The sequence below is a fragment of the Artibeus jamaicensis genome, unplaced genomic scaffold (genome assembly GCF_021234435.1).
Source record: "Artibeus jamaicensis isolate MK-2021 breed Jamaican fruit bat unplaced genomic scaffold, CSHL_Jam_final scaffold_3151, whole genome shotgun sequence".
In the NCBI taxonomy this organism is placed as follows: Eukaryota; Metazoa; Chordata; class Mammalia; order Chiroptera; family Phyllostomidae; genus Artibeus; species Artibeus jamaicensis.
In genome coordinates this window covers 3,086,189-3,104,749 of record NW_026522037.1, presented here as the reverse complement: position 1 = coordinate 3,104,749, position 18,561 = coordinate 3,086,189, and the positions used below count along the sequence as shown (strand labels likewise).

The window sequence follows — 18,561 nt, the reverse complement described above, 5'->3', positions numbered from 1 at the left end:
TACAGTTATTAGGTATGTTACATACATATAACAGGTTACTATGCAGCTGTTAAAAACGATGGTGTCTAGAAAAATTATATCATAAATAGACCATTATCAGGTCAAAGAAACAGTCTATTAAACAGTAATATTAATGAATTTGAGGAGAGACAGATAATTTCACACAAACCAACACAATCTTTATGGTCATCACTTTAGCAAAATGCATCAAAACCATTTTTTTTAAAATAATGTACTTCTTTTACTCAACAGATTCTACTCTGTGTATCTATTCTGATGAAAAAAATCAGATATAAACAAAGATGTATGTATACAGATGTCAAACCCATTACTATGTCTAATGGTAAAAGAAAAAAAGACAAACCTATTTTCCAACAATAAAGATTAAATAAATGGTAGTACAGAATGTGATAGTCTTAAATAATATTTTAAAGGCTAATTTATGACCAAAGAATGTTAAGATAATGTCTCACTTAAAAAACAGATCATGCCCTGGCTGGTGTGGCTCAGTAGATTGAGCACCAGCTTGCTAACCAAGGGGTCGCTGGTTTGATTCGCAGTCAGGGCACAAACCTGAGTTGCAGGCCAGGTCCCCAGCAGGGGGCACACAAGAGGCAACCACACATTGATGTTTCTCTCCCTTTCTCCCTCCCTTTCCCTCTCCAAAAGTAAATAAATAAAATATTTATAAATAAATAAGTACATAAAACTAAAAAAAAATCACAGTTTTAAAATACATGTATTTTATAGCTCTATAAATCTACACACATAAAAAGAATGGAAAAAACTACACAGGCAAAATTTCTGATGTTTTCAATGATCTATAAGCACAATTTATAAAAGGAATGAATTCCAGTAGACATGCTGTTTCACAGTCGGCCTGGTTGCTCATGAGCACCTGGCACCTCCCCGGCACACCGCAGCTGTCAATCATTAGCAAATGAATACACCAAATTGTTAGCAGCGAGCTCTTCCCTGGGATGCCAGGGCAGGGGACCTTCCCTTTTTCTTCCTTACTCCCTTAAATTTTTGTGATCAATTTCTCTAAATTGCTATCTTATTTGGACAAAATCAGATAGAAACCTTTAACCCAGGCATGACACTTTTCTTTGACAAATAGTGTTAAATACAAAATTCATCTAAGTTGTCTCTGGCTGATGAGGTCATGGTTTTTAAATTTTCTTTTTAAATTCCTTCTTCAGGCTTTTCTGTATTTTCAACAGATTCTGTAATGTGATCTTTTAAAAAAATAATATACTGAATTCTTAACAGTGGTGAGATTATGGTTAGGAGGGTTTTCTGCTTATTTATACTCATACTTTTCTATATTCTATAATGAAAAAATTCTACTTTTTAATAATCATATAATAATAAAAGAGAATGCCTGGTCCGTGGAATCAAATGAACCTAATATAACAAGAAAATGACAACTTTACAAACACCCGTGAATAAACTACTAATGCAAGAAAGAGTAAAACTGAAAGGAAATAAAGGCTGAAGCTGAAAGCTTCACCTCTTACAGTTCTGGTCACGAGACCAGAGGAAAGTGGCTAAAGGGAACGGTGAGGTCAAGTTCCCTTATAAAAGAATAAGATCTAGCCCTGGCAGGTGTGACTCCGTGGACCAAGTGCTGGCCTGCAACCCAAAGGTCGCCAGTTGGATCCTCAGTCGCGCACATGCCTGGGTTGCAGGCCACATCTCCAGTAGGGGGCGTGTGAGAGGCAAACAGTGAAGTTCCTCTCCTACCTCCTTTCCCTCTAAAAATAAACAAATGGGGGAGGAGGGAGGATAACAGGGGAAAGAAGAGGAAAAATAAAAAATAAATAAAAATAAGCAAATAAAATCTTTTTTTTCATTTTAAATACATATTTTAATATAGATACATATAGACATATATAGCTAGATACATATATGTGTATCTGCCCATAATTAACCCGCATATTTATTAGATTAAATTTTTTAAATTTTAGGAACCTGTCAGTAATCATGTATGTGTGATTCATTTGACTGAATGATAAATTTTATCAAAACACAATTTCAAAATTTTGTATTACGTGATGTTAAAATCTTTTAAAAAAAGATCTAGATCCTAGGTGAAAGAGGTCTAGACCTCTGCCAAGTAAGAGAGGAGGAGACAAACTGGAATGGGATTATTCAAAGTCCTCAGGAAAGTATGAAGCAAATGCCCATTATTAAATGAAAGAGGGCCCTGGCCACCAGTTCGTTGAAGCACCGTCCGGCACACCGAAAGGCTGCAGTTCAATCCTCGTCAGGACACAAGCCTAGGCTAGGGGTTCCATCGCCAGTCACGGCTCATTTGAGAGGCAACCCATTGATATTTCTCTCCCTTCCTCTCTCTCTAAGATCAATAAACATATCCTTGGGTGAGGATTAAGAATAATAAGAATAAGAATAATAAGAATGAAAGAGGAACCTGAAAATTAACCTGAAATAAAAATTCTGGGAAACTTGGGTTGGGTGAAAGAAGAAAAATCAGTGAGTTTGACAATGGGTTTACTGTTGGCCCTCCTTATATTTCAGGGGAGAAAACCAAGAACAGTCACTTTGATCTGAGGCTGACGCTGGCTCTGCAGAATCCCCACACAATAAACTGCAGAGTGCAGGTTTTCGAGCTCACCTAGGCTTTGAATTTTCTGCCTCTACCATCAACTGGCAGTGCGACTTTCTCACATCACACAGAAGACCTTCAAGAAAGCACTTAACTACTCTGGTGTGCCATCTGTTATACAAATGGAGCTACATTTTTCACAGACCTTACTTTTCACCTACAACACTCTGGGTCTCTCTGGAAGAGAAGCAATATGTAAACAAAACAGTATTGTTAGTAACCTAGGAGGAGAAAATTTTTAAGAGAAGCTAATCTAAGATCCCACCCTTCAGGAATAATCTTCAGTTTGCAGAAAACCTTATCACAATCCTACAGAGAAGGCAAACCTGCATGTTTACAGCTGGGGCTTTTCCTATGACGTGACCCTGGGTTTTGGAACTACTCTGATAAAGCACCTTCCAGAAATCAGTCTGGCTACTGAAAAGTAGTCATCTCACAACTATCCTGTGAACAGTCTGTTTTTGCCTCCCTTTGGCATCAAAAATTATAGGTGGTACTGAGGATGAAAATCAAAGAAGTTAAGAAATTAAAGCCTTTCCAACTCGGTTTGCAACTTTAAGTCGATGTTAACATCTTAACAGTTGTTTGATGCTTCGGTTGAATGTCTGCATTCTGTAGTCATCGCATTTGCACTACCATGTAGTGAACAGCTCCCTGAATCAAGGTATTCATGCTTTTTTAAAAAAAACAATGTATTCGCCCTGGCTGGCGGAGCTCAGTGGATTGAGCGCGGGCCTGCGAACCAGAGTATCGCGGTTCGATTCCCAGTCAGGGCACATGCCTGGGCTGCAGGCCAGTTCCCAGCAGGGGACGCATGAGAGGCAACCATACATTGATATTTCTCTCCCACTCTTTCTCCTTCCCTTCCCCTCTCAAGAAAATAAATAAATAAAATATTTAAAAAAAACAATGTATTCATTCTTGATGGCACAACTTAATTTTTAAAACTGCCAACTGGTTGCAATTAAATAGCTTATTGCCCTTTCATTAAAATACTTTCATTGGCTACTTTAGACTGGGTAGAGTCAATGTTTTAAGTCCCTCTCATTTTAAGTTATTGAAGACCTTGGCAGGCTATGCCCCAGTAAGCAAAAGTCTCGAGAAAACTCGGGCATTTTTTTTTTTTAACCAAAGAGAAGGATTTCCATACTGCCTCACTACAAGAAGTCTTTTAGCTACCCTACCGGGGAAACAAGGCAACAGAAGCAACAAATCAAAACTCAGCCCAAACTGTCCCGCCCGTAGGGTCCGCCAAGTCCCGTCCTAGCAGCTGGCAAAGCTCCGGCTCACCGCCTGGCAAAACCGCCCAGGGCCTGGGAGCTGAGACCTGAGGACGCCGAGTCCGCAGAGGAAACCAAGCACAGAAATATGAACGAACGAGCGGGTCGCGGACCCTCGTTTCGGTAAATGCTCACATTACCCGGCGGCCCACTCGCCGCCCCACCCCCCGGCACTGTACTGCTGGGGCCCCGCTGAAGCCCGGATCCAGTCGCTGCCCAGGTCCTGGAGCGAACCCGGAAAGCAAGTGACCGGGGCAAGGGGAGGGCCGCCGCGGATTCCGGGTCCCTCACCATCATACTTGGGCTCCGAGCCCTCCTTCGGGAAGTCGATTGCAGGCGGGGCAGGCAAAGCCCCCGCCCCGTCGCCCTCAGCCTCGCGATCCCGTCCTTCCGAGTGGCCCCCAAGCATCGCGGGCCCAGCGCGGGCCGCAGCCCAGACGCCCACCAGCCCAGCGGCTCCTCAATCCTCTGCCTCGGAGCTCGCCAACGAATCCGGAAGCAGCCCTCCCAGAGCGGAAGACCCGCCGCGGCTGCCAGCACAGGGCTTGGGGGAGGGGCCTAGCGTGGGCTCCGCCCCTTCCTGCGGGAAGGATGAATGGTCGTGCAAGGAGAGTCTCGGGGCGCAGGTGTCCGACCGGGCTAGGTACCCGGCCGCGCCGGGGTGAACCCCGGCCAGCACTCCTGGGCGCCCCGCCTCTGTGTCCTCGAGACCTGAATACCCGCGGATGAATCAGAGTGCTCACATCTCACGCCAAAACTCGGAAACCGCTATAGGAATCGGATGTCTGCAGAGATTCTAACCCAAATGTTTACTTTTTGCAGACACGACAGTGACTATTTGTCATTTATTTGAAAAAAATCAAAACCATCTATGAGACCTATGTCCGCAAGAATTGAACCTGTTTTGGTCAACCGTTAAACCACACAAAACGGGAATTTCCCTCCCGCCGCCCCCCCCCAAAAAAAACCACAAAAACCGGGAAATATCAACCAGATTCCAAAATAAAAATTCCGTTGGTTTTGAAACAGAACTTTAAGATAAAATGATTTCAAACTTGAAACAGACAGCCTTTTCCAACTGATCTAACGGCCCCACTGCATTAATTTTTGAAGCCCTTAGCATCAAAACTCGGGAGATGCTGGTGGACATAATTCTTAAATCACAGATGAGATACTATAGCTGGAATACAAGCGTTTCAGATTTGGGGCCTCAAAACCTGAGGTGCAACGTGCAAACATGTTATTAAAGAATTTTGTTCGTGCACAGTTTTCATATAAAGTCATTCTGGAAGTTGCAGTCCTTCAGATAATTCCCAAAGATTAGGGATGTCCTTTTTCATGCCCTGCTGATAGGAAGAACACAGACTTTCTGGAGGGTAATTTATCTATGTTTCCATAGCTTTAAAAACAGAAATACTTATGATTTATCATTTCCACTTTCTGGGAATTATTCTGAGGAACAGGTTAAGAGCGAGCCAAAAGATTAAGCTAAAAAAAAGCTATTGACTACACCACTAGTTGTAACACCAGAAAAAAGAAATCAATATAATTGGCGAGAGAGATTATGAACAACCATATAATAGCATACTTTGCAACCATTAAAAATGTTCTCACCCTTTCCCACCACCATGAGAATGAAGGAAAAAAAGCAAACTCATTCTGGTTGGAACATAAAAGAAGGCAATCTTACCCTGGCTGGTGTGGCTCAGTGGATTGGGTGCAAGCTTTCCAACAAAAGGATCCCTGATTAGATTACCAGGTCAGGGCAGGGTGTGGTCCAGGTCCCCAGTGAGGGGCAGGTGAGAGGCAACCACACATTGATATTTCTCCCCCTTTCTTTCTTCCTCTCTCTAAAAATAAATAAATAAAATGCTTTTTTTTTAAAAGAAGGCAATCTTTCCAGAAGTCACATGTACCTTATAGTAAGACCTTTTAAAACAACATACTCTTTGACCTACATATAGGAGTATATCCAAAGGAAATAATCAGTGGGGAAAAAACATGAATCTACAAGAATGTTCATCAAAGTGTATAATAGAAAAGCACCAAAATAAACCAAATTCTAAATAAAAGAACAGTTAGATACACGCAGGCAATGGAATCTTCTGCAGCCGTTACAAAAACTGAAGGAAAAATAAGGAGCAGGTTTCTCTCTTGGCTTCCACCATATCCCACAATTCTAGTTTTTCTCTACTCCCCCTCTACCTCAGCATCCCTTTCCAGATCCTCCTCCTCCAAATGAGTCATTCTGTAGGGTTCTAGTCACATCGCCCCAGGTGCTCTCAGGAGATAAGCACGTGTATTGCTATCACTTTCCACGCCATCTACAAGCTGACCCCTCCCGGATGTATCTCTGTGGCCCACTCGTTCTCTTGGATTACTTACTCCAAAGTGTCTCGACTTTACCATAAAGTAAACTCTTGATAGTCCTCCTAAAACCTGTTTTCCACTATGCCGCTTCACCCATTTAAATAGCACACAATCCATCCTAAAATGTCTAAAATGCCTAAAATGTCTAAAATCCATCAAGCCTAAAATGTCAGTCCACATTTATTCTATATCCAGAATATATCTGAGCAGCCTACAAATTAATTAAAAGTATAAAAGCATAATACGGCATGTAAACATGTGTACTAAATATACAGTTAACCAAGAAGTAACCCCAAATAGCCAATAAACATAGGAAAAGATACACAAATTTCACTAGTTACAGGTAAATGCAAATTGAGCAATGAAATATTTTAAACGATCATATTTGCAAAATTAAACATTTTTGTACCAAGTTCTGGTAAGAACATTGAGAAATAGGAACTATCATAAATTCTAAATAGCTATTTAGTAATGCTGAGTAAAGTCGAATGGGGCATAACCAACATTCAATAATTAACCCCTCTCTGTGTTCCCTTTGGACGCCCTCCATGTGCCCATGTATATGTGTTTAAGGGTATTTCTTGGAACACCGTAATAACAAATTCAGAAATGGCCTAATATCCATCAAAAGGGAAATAAATAAATGTATTATGTATGCAAACAAATACTATAGACCAGTTAGAATGAGTCAACCAGATTCACACGTCTAATCATGGTGGGCACTGAAAACAACAGTTGCAATAAGTGGAATTTTAATTACTTGAGAAAATATGTATTTCTTACTGTGTATCTGCTAGATAAATTAGATTGCTAAGTATACAAATGGGAAGTAATTATCATTTGTAATGTAAAAAAATCAACAGTTGCAGATGGCTTTATAACAGTAAAGCTAATGTTTACTAAGCACTGAGTCAGCCCCACTCCCTCACTCTAAGTACTTTTATGAACAGGAACTCATTCCATCTTCCTAACAAATTTATAGCTCTTCCCTCATAGTGAAGCAAAGAGATGAGATTTTCCCATGGCAAGGGCAAAGTGAAGAGTTGGTATCCCAGGGTAGGAGTTCTTTTTTGCAGTGTAGGGGTGTGTGTGTCTGTGTATATCTCTGTATCCACATGTCTGTGCATGCACAAATGCCTACCCAGGCCCTCCTCTACCTCACCCACCACCAAGCCCCCTAATGTGAGGCCTACACATCGATATCCACATGGACTTCAAAGTCAGTTCTCTCAATAAGGGGGGAAGAGATAAGTGATACCAGAGGATGGCCTCACCAGCTACCTTTGCTAATCATCATGTGACATGAGCACTTAATTATGGTTACCTAACAGAAGGTAAATGCTATAAATCTTAGTAGATAAATTAATGGTATATCCATACACGTTTGGAAGAAACAAAATTGGAAGAGAAATTTGTCATCAGTTTAATGGGGACTTAAAAGATACTGTCTCACCTGTACAATTTTATTGAGCAATGTCACCCCAGTAAATCTTTTTAAAAATTGTAAAAATAACATACTGCCTCAATGGGATGGATTAATGAAGTTTAAGGTTATATAAGTTTAAGGCAACTAATAAAATAGTTCAGTATATCGTGCAAAACTGTGGTTGTATACACTTAGTCACGGTCCCTGAGTGCGATAAAATTCATCTGATGTGAAGGAAACGACAGGTGTGGCCCTGGAATTTTCAGTCTTCTCCAATTTGTCTCTCATTCCTTTATTTTGACTGGAGGACTAGAGTCCTAGCCACCCTATAGATATTTAGTAATTATCAATGAGGCAGAGCTTGGGAAATGGTGCCACGCCATGGTTGCTAGCCCCCGAGATGATCCCCAGTGATCTCCCTGGTCTCCACACCCTCGAGTTTCGCCTCTCATTATGCTCTGGTTACTTTGTATGATCATTTATTTTGTGTGATCATACTTTGTATGATCATTTGTATGATTAAAAGACTGGCTTTCATCTTGCTCTTGTGAGCAGCCTTACTGCAAGGCCCAGGTGATGAGAACCTGAGCACTGCCATTGACAGGGTAGTGTCTGGGGTGGACTCTTTGTCCCCATTAGGACCCTAACATGAGTGCAGCCCAAGACAGCTGTCTCACTGCAACCTCAAGACAGAGCTGGAAAACACCAAGCTGCACCACCCTCAGATTCCTGACTCTCGGACACTGCGTCAGAAAATAAATGCTTGTTTGGGGGTAACTTGTTATACAGCAATAAGTACATGCACATGCTAACTAGATTTCAGCATCTGACGGGGTCGGGAATGGCCTGAGAGGACGCCTGGTAAAAATTCTGTTGACCTACTGGCTACCGAGCAACCGTTGTGCTGTCATCAGGCTTAGAACCCTCACCAAGGGGATCCTGCCAACCCTGTGAGGGGAAGTCCCAGATCTAAAGGGACTTCTCAGGACTTCTGCTTTCCTCTTTACTTTCCCGAGTAAGGTGAAAACTTAAGGAATCTCAATCCCAGATTGTTTTCTTTTTCACACTATTTCTTGATATTCCTCAGGTCAGCTGACACATTTTCAATGGCGATTTCATGGGGTTATTGCCATTTAGATGGATTGAAATGGATCACTCCTATTTCAATCCTTGGACTTAAATCACTTTCATTTCAATTCGGGGGCATCAACCCCAGAGTAATGTGCAAGAGATGGTAGAAACTTCTTTGGTTTAACAGGTTTTTTTAAAAAAATTATTTATTTTTACAAAGAGGGGAGGGGAGGAAGAGACAGTATCAATATGTGGTTGCCCCTCACGAATCTCCTACTGGAGACCTGGCTGGCAACCCAGGCATGTGCCCTGACTGGGAATCCAACCAGCAACCCTTTGGTTGGCAAGCCCACACCCAACCCACTGAGTCACAACAGTCAGGGTGAAAATGCTTTACTTCTATGTTCATATTCTCATAACTCTCCAATCTTCTTTACCTCTTAATGCTGGATTTTATTTCTCATATTATTCAAATGCCATTTATATCAGAGTGGGTGCTCAAAGGATAAAAATGTGATTTTGCGTTAATGCCTTTATCAAGTAATGCTTATATCAATGTATAAGTATATACATTTTATTAAAGTATTCTTTATTAAAGAATATATATATTTTTCTGACCACACCAAAAATACCCAAAAAACTCACAGACAAAAGTTCTGTTTCACCTTAGCTCCGTGTCTCCCATCCCACCCCTATTCACCATTGTCAGTTGAGTGTGTATTATTCCAGTTCTTTTTCTATTCATTTAGAAAAATTTTACAATTTTACACCAGCCCTGGCTGGTGTGGCTCGGTGGATTGAGTGCCCGCCTGCTAACTGAAAGGTCACTCGTTCCATTCCCAGTCAGGACACACGCTTGGGATGCAAGCCAGGACCCCAGTTGGGAGTGTGCAAGAGGCAACTGATCGATATCTCTTGCACATTGATGCTTTTCTCCCTCCCCTTCTAAGAATAAATAAATCTTAAAAAAAAAAACATTGCTTTGAAAGGGTTGGTTTTAAAAGAATAACTAAATATATGCTGGTCTGCAACTTTCATTTCATTCTCCACCCCAAAATATTTCCATCCCGGGGAACTTTCGATCTTTCTGTAACAATAGTACTCCATAACTGGATAGTCCATACTTAATTTAGCCATTCCCCTAACCTAAGCGGAGTTAGGTGTCTGCAATGTACTTATCACTATTACAAACGACTCAACAAAATATACCTATACCAAGTTTAGTGTTTACAGTGAATCCTACCACTACTAGCTGTGATTTTAAACAAAAAAAATTTTAATCAGTCCCTCAGTTCTTCATTTGTAAAGAAGATTCTACCACCACCTAACCTTACAAGGTTGCAGTGAGGATTAAATGAATTTACTTATTTACAGCCCCCTCTTTGTAACTGTTACCCAACACCGTTACTTTCTTTGGTTAGCTCTGATCATTTTGGTTTTGGCTCCTGGGAGACGACTCTAGCTGCGGTGCACTAAGGGTCATCTTCCAAATACGAGTAACTCAGAGCCTACTGGTAATGTCTTCCTCTAACATCTCTTATTCTCCTGCTTTAAGGCGAGAAGGTTTTCTGACGGTCGTGACTTTTCTTTTCAACGGTTAACTGAGGTGAGCTGGACACACATTCTCCAACGCCCTGTTCTTGGTCCAAGAGCAGTTCCCTCCGCCCAGATGATACCCAACCTGCTCCTTGCCCTCGCCGGGAAGTCGAAGGCAGGCGGTGCCGCCAGAGCCCCAGCCTGGCTGCTCTCTGCCTTACGCTCCGGGTCCCTGGAGCGCCTCTCTGGCCGCGCTTGGGTCACAGCCCAGCGAATCCACAAGCCCAGCGCCGCCCAGCCCAGTGCGGGAATCCACTAAACTCCCACAGTGACCGTCATTAAATCCGGAACTAGTTCATCGGGAAGCGGAAATCCCGCCCCCGCCCTCTGCGCGCCGCTCTAGGGGGCGGGCTCTGCACTAGGCTCCGCCCCTTCCTGGAGGGAAGAGTGAACTAGTCTAGCAAAGACGCACCCCTGGCGCAGTCACTCTACTGGGGCGGTCCTGAGGCGGTCCTGGGGCGGTCCTGGGGCGGTCCTGGGGCGGTCCTGGGGCGGTCCTGGGGCGGTCCTGGGGCGTTCCTAGGGCGTTGGAGTGGCCGAGTTGGGAGCACGCTACATCCAATCTCCCCTCCCCAGAAGTAAGCAATTTATCTATTGAGTGTCCTCCTGATTTTTATATTAACACACAAATATATGTGTAAGCAAGTTGCGGGTCAATATGTAAAATAGCATACGGTAAGATGATAAAAACAAAAGCTGCAAATCACATGTATTTCCTGTGGGAACGCGTATGTACATAAGTAATGTATATGCATATATAATACACAATACGTATATGTACATATATTCATATACACATAGGTATATGGGTATATACAGCATATACTTATAGATCATATATACAATTATATACACAAAAACCAATAAATATATGTACGCATATATTTTGTACATTTACATACAAGTATCCCCACGAAAAATACATATTATTTGGGATTTCTATTTTTATTTTCTTACTATATGCTCTTTTACATTACTGTTTAACAACTAGTTTTTTCTGCTGGCTCTTCGAGAGCTTTCCACCTTAAAGTGGGGGCATTCTTCTTCATTTTTTTTCAGTTTGTGTCCTGGTGTTTTTCAGTCCACTTACTCAGAGCTGTTGGAAGAAAGATTAGGGACCAACAGGAAATGTTTTGAGATTTCTGACAAGGGTGGGTTTGTATTTGTGGGTAACATAGTACTTTTAACCTTCTACCTCCCTATCCAAACAGTAAAATGAAGTTGTTAATTATCTGTTATCTCCACTATTATCTATTATCTCCCACTAGTTATCTATTATCCCCACTACTGTCTCTCAGGCTGCTTGTAGGTTGTCTTCGGACACAGTTCAACCAGAACCGTCCCCTCCCAGTTTTCCCTTCCCCCCCACTATGTTAGTGCCTCCCCACTGTGCAATTCATAGCACTTGTATCCCTCCCCCATAGCAGTTAGCACACTTTATAAATGATGTTATCTTCTGAAGCCAATTCCTTTTCCTCCCTCCATATCCTCTCCCTGTGGAAACAGAGTGGAAATCCCACTAGTACAAGCACTATTGATAGGTCTCTTACCCACCATTTTTTTTTTTCTGTATCATACACACTCTTGTGCTCAGAAGACCCTTGATGGAAAACTGACGCATGAATGAGTGAACGTATGGCCAGTGTGCCTAGCTGCACTCATAACTTAATGCGTTTATTGCCTAGAGAGCATTTACATGTCTGCTAATTTCCAGAAGGAATTCTCTTGGGATTCATTACATTACTCTTGTAATTTAATTAAAAGGCATTGTATATTTACTCTATAAGCAATTTATTATGTTCTAGAAAGAGTCCCTTTGGAATCAGTTTCATCATGATTGCAATCTAATTTGGGGACACATGACACCTATTCAGTGTTGAGCTATAGCTCCTCCTTCGGCAAGTCTCCCTTGGCTATGTTTGATCGCATTCTTCATTTAAGTTCTACAAGTTATTGCAGTTTATTGGTTATTATTTACTATTTTGTTTACTATTTGTTTACTCTATCAGTCACTGATTTTAACATTTTCTAAGTTATTGTTAATAATGAAGATCAGTTGACTTTATATACATATCTTTTAAAATTATTCAACCTTTTATACTCTAACTGGGTTTCTATTGATTATATTGATTCTCTCTCACCTTATTTTTATTCTTGTTTATTTACATTGGTCCAAAAAACAAGAACCATGTTTAATTATTAAACACTTTATGGCTTTGTTCCTGAATAGAAATTATTTTAAATTTAAGCTATTATATCTTTCCTTGTATGATTAGTCAGACAGCTAAGTCTTTACCTTTTTAAAAATATTTTATTTATTTTTCGAGAGAGGGGAAGGGAAGGAGAAAGAGTGGGAGAGAAATATCAATGTATGGTTGCCTCTCATGCGTCCCCTCCTGGGAACTGGCCTGCAACCCAGGCATGTGCCCTGACTGGGAATCGAACCGCGATACTCTGGTTCGCAGGCCCGCGCTCAATCCACTGAGCTACGCCAGCCAGGGCTAAGTCTTTACTGTTTAGTTAACATGTTTTCGCAATTATTTCTCCTTCCTCATTTGAAACCTTATGCCATTGTACATTGCTGATCTTTTCTTGGCTTCTATCTTCTGGTTTCTGTGTCGTTCCTTCATGTTTATGGGAAGGCTGCAGTTCCCAACTCAACTGAAATGATCACTCTCAATGTCAACATCTTTATGCATGACAATACAAAGTCACTTTGATACATACGTACACTTAGTTACAAGAAAGTGGTGAAAATGATGTATTGGAATAATGAAGAGACTAGTGAGGAGTGCTCTTTGAGCTCTCTGAAAACCCCCCATGACCCTAATTCTCCTATTTTCCACATAATATATAAGCACCCTTTATATATAACCCCAAGCCAAAATGGTAGGGTAGGGACCTCCAGGGATGATCTGTTTGTAGAAACACTGAAAATTCTGGTGAAAATGGTCAAAATCAACTTTCTCAAAACTCTGGAAGGTAGTCTGAGGTTTCCAGAAACTAAGCAAACACTTAGCCATGAGAAAGGTCACTGAACCAGGCTGGGAGAAGGTCCTGGCATTTAAACTTCTCCCATTCGGCCCCTGCACAGCAGCAGCCCGGCATTCCCAGGGTGGGCACGTGGTCCAGGAGGAGAGCCAACCTTAATCTGAACGAATTCTTCAGGTCTGTTGTGACTTGCCTAGCAGTTCCCCGCAGCGCTGACACGAGAGGCCTTTGTCCTAACCCAGAACTCTCTCGGGGTGGAAAAATGGCTACAACTACATGGAGATGCTCCGGGAAAACCCTGAAAGCCAAAGGAACAAGCCACTACCACGTGGGGCAAACAAGTAACAGTGGAGATAAACAATTGACATACCTAGAGCTGGGGCATGAGAAATTTTGAGAAAAGGGACTTTAAAAAATTCCCATGTTTGCTGAGGAATCTAGGAAGTCAAGCGCATAGCCAGGGAAGGATGCATGCTCAGAAGAGACTTGGTAAGACCAGAAGGGTTCACCCGCTTTCACCCCTGCTGGCCTTTAGATTCTGCACAATCAGGAAGTAAAGGAAAAGGCAGAGTTGTGAATGGCCTGGCTAAGTGCTGAAGAAATGCCCCTACACGGAGCCAGCCTGCAAAGAACTACTTGCTCTGGTACATCAAGCCATATTTGAAGTGCTCAATCGCTATATGTGAATAGTGGCTACGACGTTAGGCAGCACAGGACTTCATCATCATTGTAGAAAGTTCTACTGGACAGTACTAGCACAGAGCGTTAAGAATATAGATTCTGGCCCTGACCAGAGTGTCTCACTTGGGGGTCATCCCGCAAAGCAAAAAGTTGCCGGTTCAATTCCCGGTCAGGGCACATGCCTGGCTTGGGGGTTCAGTCCCCAGTCGGGGAGCATACAAGGGGCAACCAATCAATGTTTGTGTCTCACATCAATGTTTCTCTCCCTCCCTTAAAAAAAAAAAGGAAAGAAAAAACTTTGGTCCTTTAAAAACAAAAAGAACATGAATTCTGTCACTTACTACCTTGTGTGATCTTGAAGAAGTTAATCCCTCTTTGCCTCAGTTAACTATTTCTAAAATGGAAACACAGAACCTTCCTCATGTGGTAGTTGCAAGAATTAAACAATTTAACATGAATAAACTTTTAGAAGTAATGTCTGGCACCTAATGCCTTCTACTCAACAATCTCTAATATTCATCACTTGTAAAATCTCACGAGACTTGAGTCACCCATCAGCCCTGGATCGTCTCCTTTCAGATCAGAGACACTCAGAGCCTAGTGGTGGCCTGTTCCTTGACATCTTTTACTTGATGCGGCGCCTTTGTTGCGACGTTCTTTTGGTAACGTTGTGAACTGTCTCCTTCACATACTCATCAAGGTAGATTAGACATCAAATTCTCCTTTCCTCTCTTGATTTTCTCTGCCCCCTCTGTCTCTGAGTGTCTCCTCTCTGAGTTGTTCAGATCTGCACTTGGCCTTGCTCCTTGCCACTCCATCTACAGGGGCCAATCTCAAGGCGCCCCCCACAGGGAAGGCCTCTCCGAACATCCCCCTCCTTCTTAGCTGCTGTGGGACTCTTCATTGAGAAAGTCCTTCCTCCTGCACATTGCTCACGTTTATTATTTATTCCTTAGTATTTTTTTAGCTCTTTCAGTTATGATTATGTTTCCTTTTTTCTAATTAGATATTGCTGGTCTGTAGATTTCAATGGATTTTTTAAATTTTATTTTATTTTATTTTTCTTAGATTTTATTTATTTATCTTTAGAAGGGAAGGGAAGGAGAGAGGGAGAAAAATATCAATGTATGGTTGCTTCTCATGCATCCCCTGCTGGGAACTGGCCCCTGCTGGGAACTGGCCTGCAACCCAGGCGTGTGCCCTGACTGGGAATTGAACTGCGATACTTTGGTTCACAGGCCCGTGCTCAATCCAGTGAGCTGCACCAGCCAGGGCTCAATGGATTTTTTAAAAGATTTTATTTATTTCTTTTTAGAGAGAGGAGAAGGGAGGGAGAGAAACATCCATTGGTTGCCTCTCACAGATCCCCAACTGGAGACCAGCCTGCAATCCAGGCCGGCCATCAGTCCACTGAGCCATACCAGCCAGGGCTCAGATGACATTTTTACTGTGGTAAAATATATATGAGATTTATCACGTTAACCTTTTCAAGTGCACAGTTCCCTGGCATTAGGCAAATTCACATCCAATAGACTTTTTACAATATTTATCCTTTAATCAGTTACTTTCCTGAAAACTCTTAAATGAGTCTCATGTATTTTCTTTTTTCAAATAGACATAAAATAAAAACAAGTTTGTCTCCATTCTGTTAGAAATATCTTGTTTCGCTAGGGGAAGTAGGGCAAATCTCCCCATGTCCAGTTATTACTTAGGACAGCATCCACGACCGTTCGAGAATTGGATGAGTATGGGTTCCTGTTATTTACATGTGTAAGTGACACTTTTCCGTTTAGGCCCACCCAGCCAGTGAGATCTATTCCTCTCTGAGCTGCTGCTTAGAAAACCCAAGCCTGCTGAATCAAAGCCCGATGCCAACCTCCTTCGTGTTATCAACCATATTATCAGTCTTCGTTTTTGTGAATTTCTAAGAGCAACAGATTTCTAAGAATGGGACGGACTTTATTTGCTTCTAAATGTCGTTTGCTCCTAAAGCCCTGGCATCCTTTTCCTATCTCTTATTTACCTGGAAAAACAATTCCATTTCATCCTCAAGGATCCATTTCAAGTGTCACCATCACCTTCGTAAAAATCTCTTCCTGCCTGAATGGCAAGTGCTTCAGCATCAAACCCAAACCTGCCTCCTAAGCTTTACCTTCCTTATTTGGAACAGGGTCACAGTGTGGGATAACACTGTGTTCCGAACTAAATGGTCTCTAGAAACTCCAATGCATGGCTCTTTACACACACACACACACACACACACATATAATGTATTTTTAGAGACAAGGAAAGAGAGGGTGGAAGAGAGGGAGAGAAACATCAATGTGTGGTTGCCTTCCATGCATCCCCCACTGGGAACCTCACCTGAAATTCAGGCACGTGCCCTGACTGGGAATCAAACCAGCAACCCCTTGGTTCGCAGGCCCATGCTCAATCCACTGAACTACACCAGTCAGGGCTGCATGGTTTTGGGGGGGTTCTAAATTACTATTTTGGCAATACATATGAAGCTGTGACTTGAGATCTGTCACCTAAAAATAAACATGTGGTGGGCCGTGATCTCAGAGTCCCTTCAGAGGGAACAGTGGTCCTCAGAAAATGAAATCCATCCTCCCTGAGAACTCCTAGTCTATCTTATGTTGGGTTGGTGGGAAGGAGTGTCCATTATCCATTAGGATACAGTTGGCTTTTATAAATTAAACCAGCCTTTCATTTCATGAGAGTCCAAAGAATAAAAGCTGGAGCTGGAATTTATACCTGAAGCTGCAGGGCCAGGTCTGCCCATGGTGTCACCTGCACTCATTATGAAAGGTAGGTACCCCCCCCCCCCGGCCCCTTTCCTCTTCTCTGGTTGTGCGGCAAAATGTGGTCAGGGGCTTGGTTTATGTTTGTCCAAAGGAGCTCAGAACAAAGACTGACTACAATATTCTAAGCACTATCCCATTTTGTTATGGGTGTAGGAGAGCTCCAAGGACTGGAGGGGGCCATGGTGGGATTAAGCTGGTGTTAGATCAGTTCTTGTTGTTAGGTTTGCAGTAGCCCGTTGCCAGGATTTGTGTGCTTTTTGCAGTGGTCAGACTGGGGAATTAAATGGACACATGATAGAGACCACAGCCCTGCCTCTTCTACAACTCTGAGCGGGGCTCTCTCCTGGGGCATTCCCCCCAAGGGTTCCTCTTTTGGCCAGAGAGGGTAGTCTTGGGGCGTCCGCATGGCTTTCTCTACTACAAAAGCTCATGGCTTACAAGTTAAGGAACCAATGTAAGGAACCTACTTCTGCCATCTGCTAAGTAGGACCATTTGGACGTTACCTTTGAGAACCAGGGAAATGACTAGTATGGGCCCAATGGACACACTGAGGGACCCAAAGAACTATTTGCCCCTATGAAATGTTCCTACTCCCTTAGCAAAAAGGGAGCCCTGGGGGTGCTTTATGTGACCACCCACCTCAGAAAATCTACTGTATCCCTCTAGGGCACCTTCTGCTCTTTGCTCTTGTGATTACCTGGAGTAGGAATTTGCCCTTAGCATGAAGTCAATGCTGGTAAAGACAACTGACTGCCTTTCGGTCACACAGCTTGTTAGAGGCAAAGTAAAATCTCCAAACAGCACTCATTGTGGATGAAGCTCTTGTCTGGAGGGAAAGGAGCTTCTAGGGCAAGTTTCAGCCTTCTCAGCCAAGGGCCCAAATGTTTGCAGGCACGGACTTCCTAACATCCTTTGGAATGTCTCCATTGATGCCAGTTTGCTCTAAAGTGGCACTGAACCTCTTTAGAGGAAAAGGGTCACTATGTTTGCTTTCAAGGCACCGAGGAAGGGGAAGGGGGGCATACAATTCCCTCCTCCAAAAGCCTGTTCTGGATAGGGAGTGCTAAGGGATGGTTTTGGTTTTGTTTTTTAATCCCTTTTCCGACCTGTTGAATCAGGTACTGTGTGAAAAAAGCGGCTGCAGGGGCGGTTTTTTAATAGACTGTGAAATGGAAAACGAAGTTGGAAGCCAAGCTTCTAATGTGAAGTATTAAAAAAGAAGCATTTTGAAATATCACAAAGCCCAGGTAAACATTAAGAATTTGGCTCTTTAATTCCTTCCCATTCTGTATTTAATCATCTGAGAGTCATTGGGAAAAGGCAGGCACGCGTCGTGAGTCCATTCCTACGGGCTGGCCTGTTCCTCCAAAGCTCTTCATAATGTTGAAAGGGCCACGAGGCTGAAATTCCATAACCGTTCCTCATCAGAAAGTAGGTTGTGCTGTTAATTGCGAAAGTGGGCACTGAAGTTCGGAGGTTTGAAACTCACTTCCTTAGTAGTTTTAAATAAACGCTACCATAAGATATATGCGATCTGTAGGGGGAGTCATAAGATTCTGATCTTACGACTTCAGGGAAGAGGCCCAGGGAAGAATTTCTATAAGCAGATGTAGGAATGGGCTGGCTGTTGGGTAAAGTTCGTCATGGCTGGAACACATAAAAGAGGAAAGGGAAGTGGAGCTCACTGCCAGGCGAAGCAGTTTTAGACT

At 42.5% G+C, this 18,561-nt stretch overlaps 1 protein-coding gene across 2 annotated transcripts in view; it reads right to left on the bottom strand.

Moving 5' to 3' along the window:
* Positions 1–4,424, bottom strand: part of EIF2AK1 (eukaryotic translation initiation factor 2 alpha kinase 1) — a 30,658-nt gene extending 26,234 nt beyond the window's left edge. For both annotated transcript variants that reach the window (XM_037134809.2, XM_037134810.2), the window contains exon 1: positions 4,201–4,424. In XM_037134809.2, the coding sequence (XP_036990704.2) occupies positions 4,201–4,318 (118 nt within the window). In that variant the 5' untranslated portion in view covers positions 4,319–4,424. The remainder of the gene's footprint in view (positions 1–4,200) is intronic.
* Between the last annotated feature and the right edge of the window lie 14,137 nt (positions 4,425–18,561).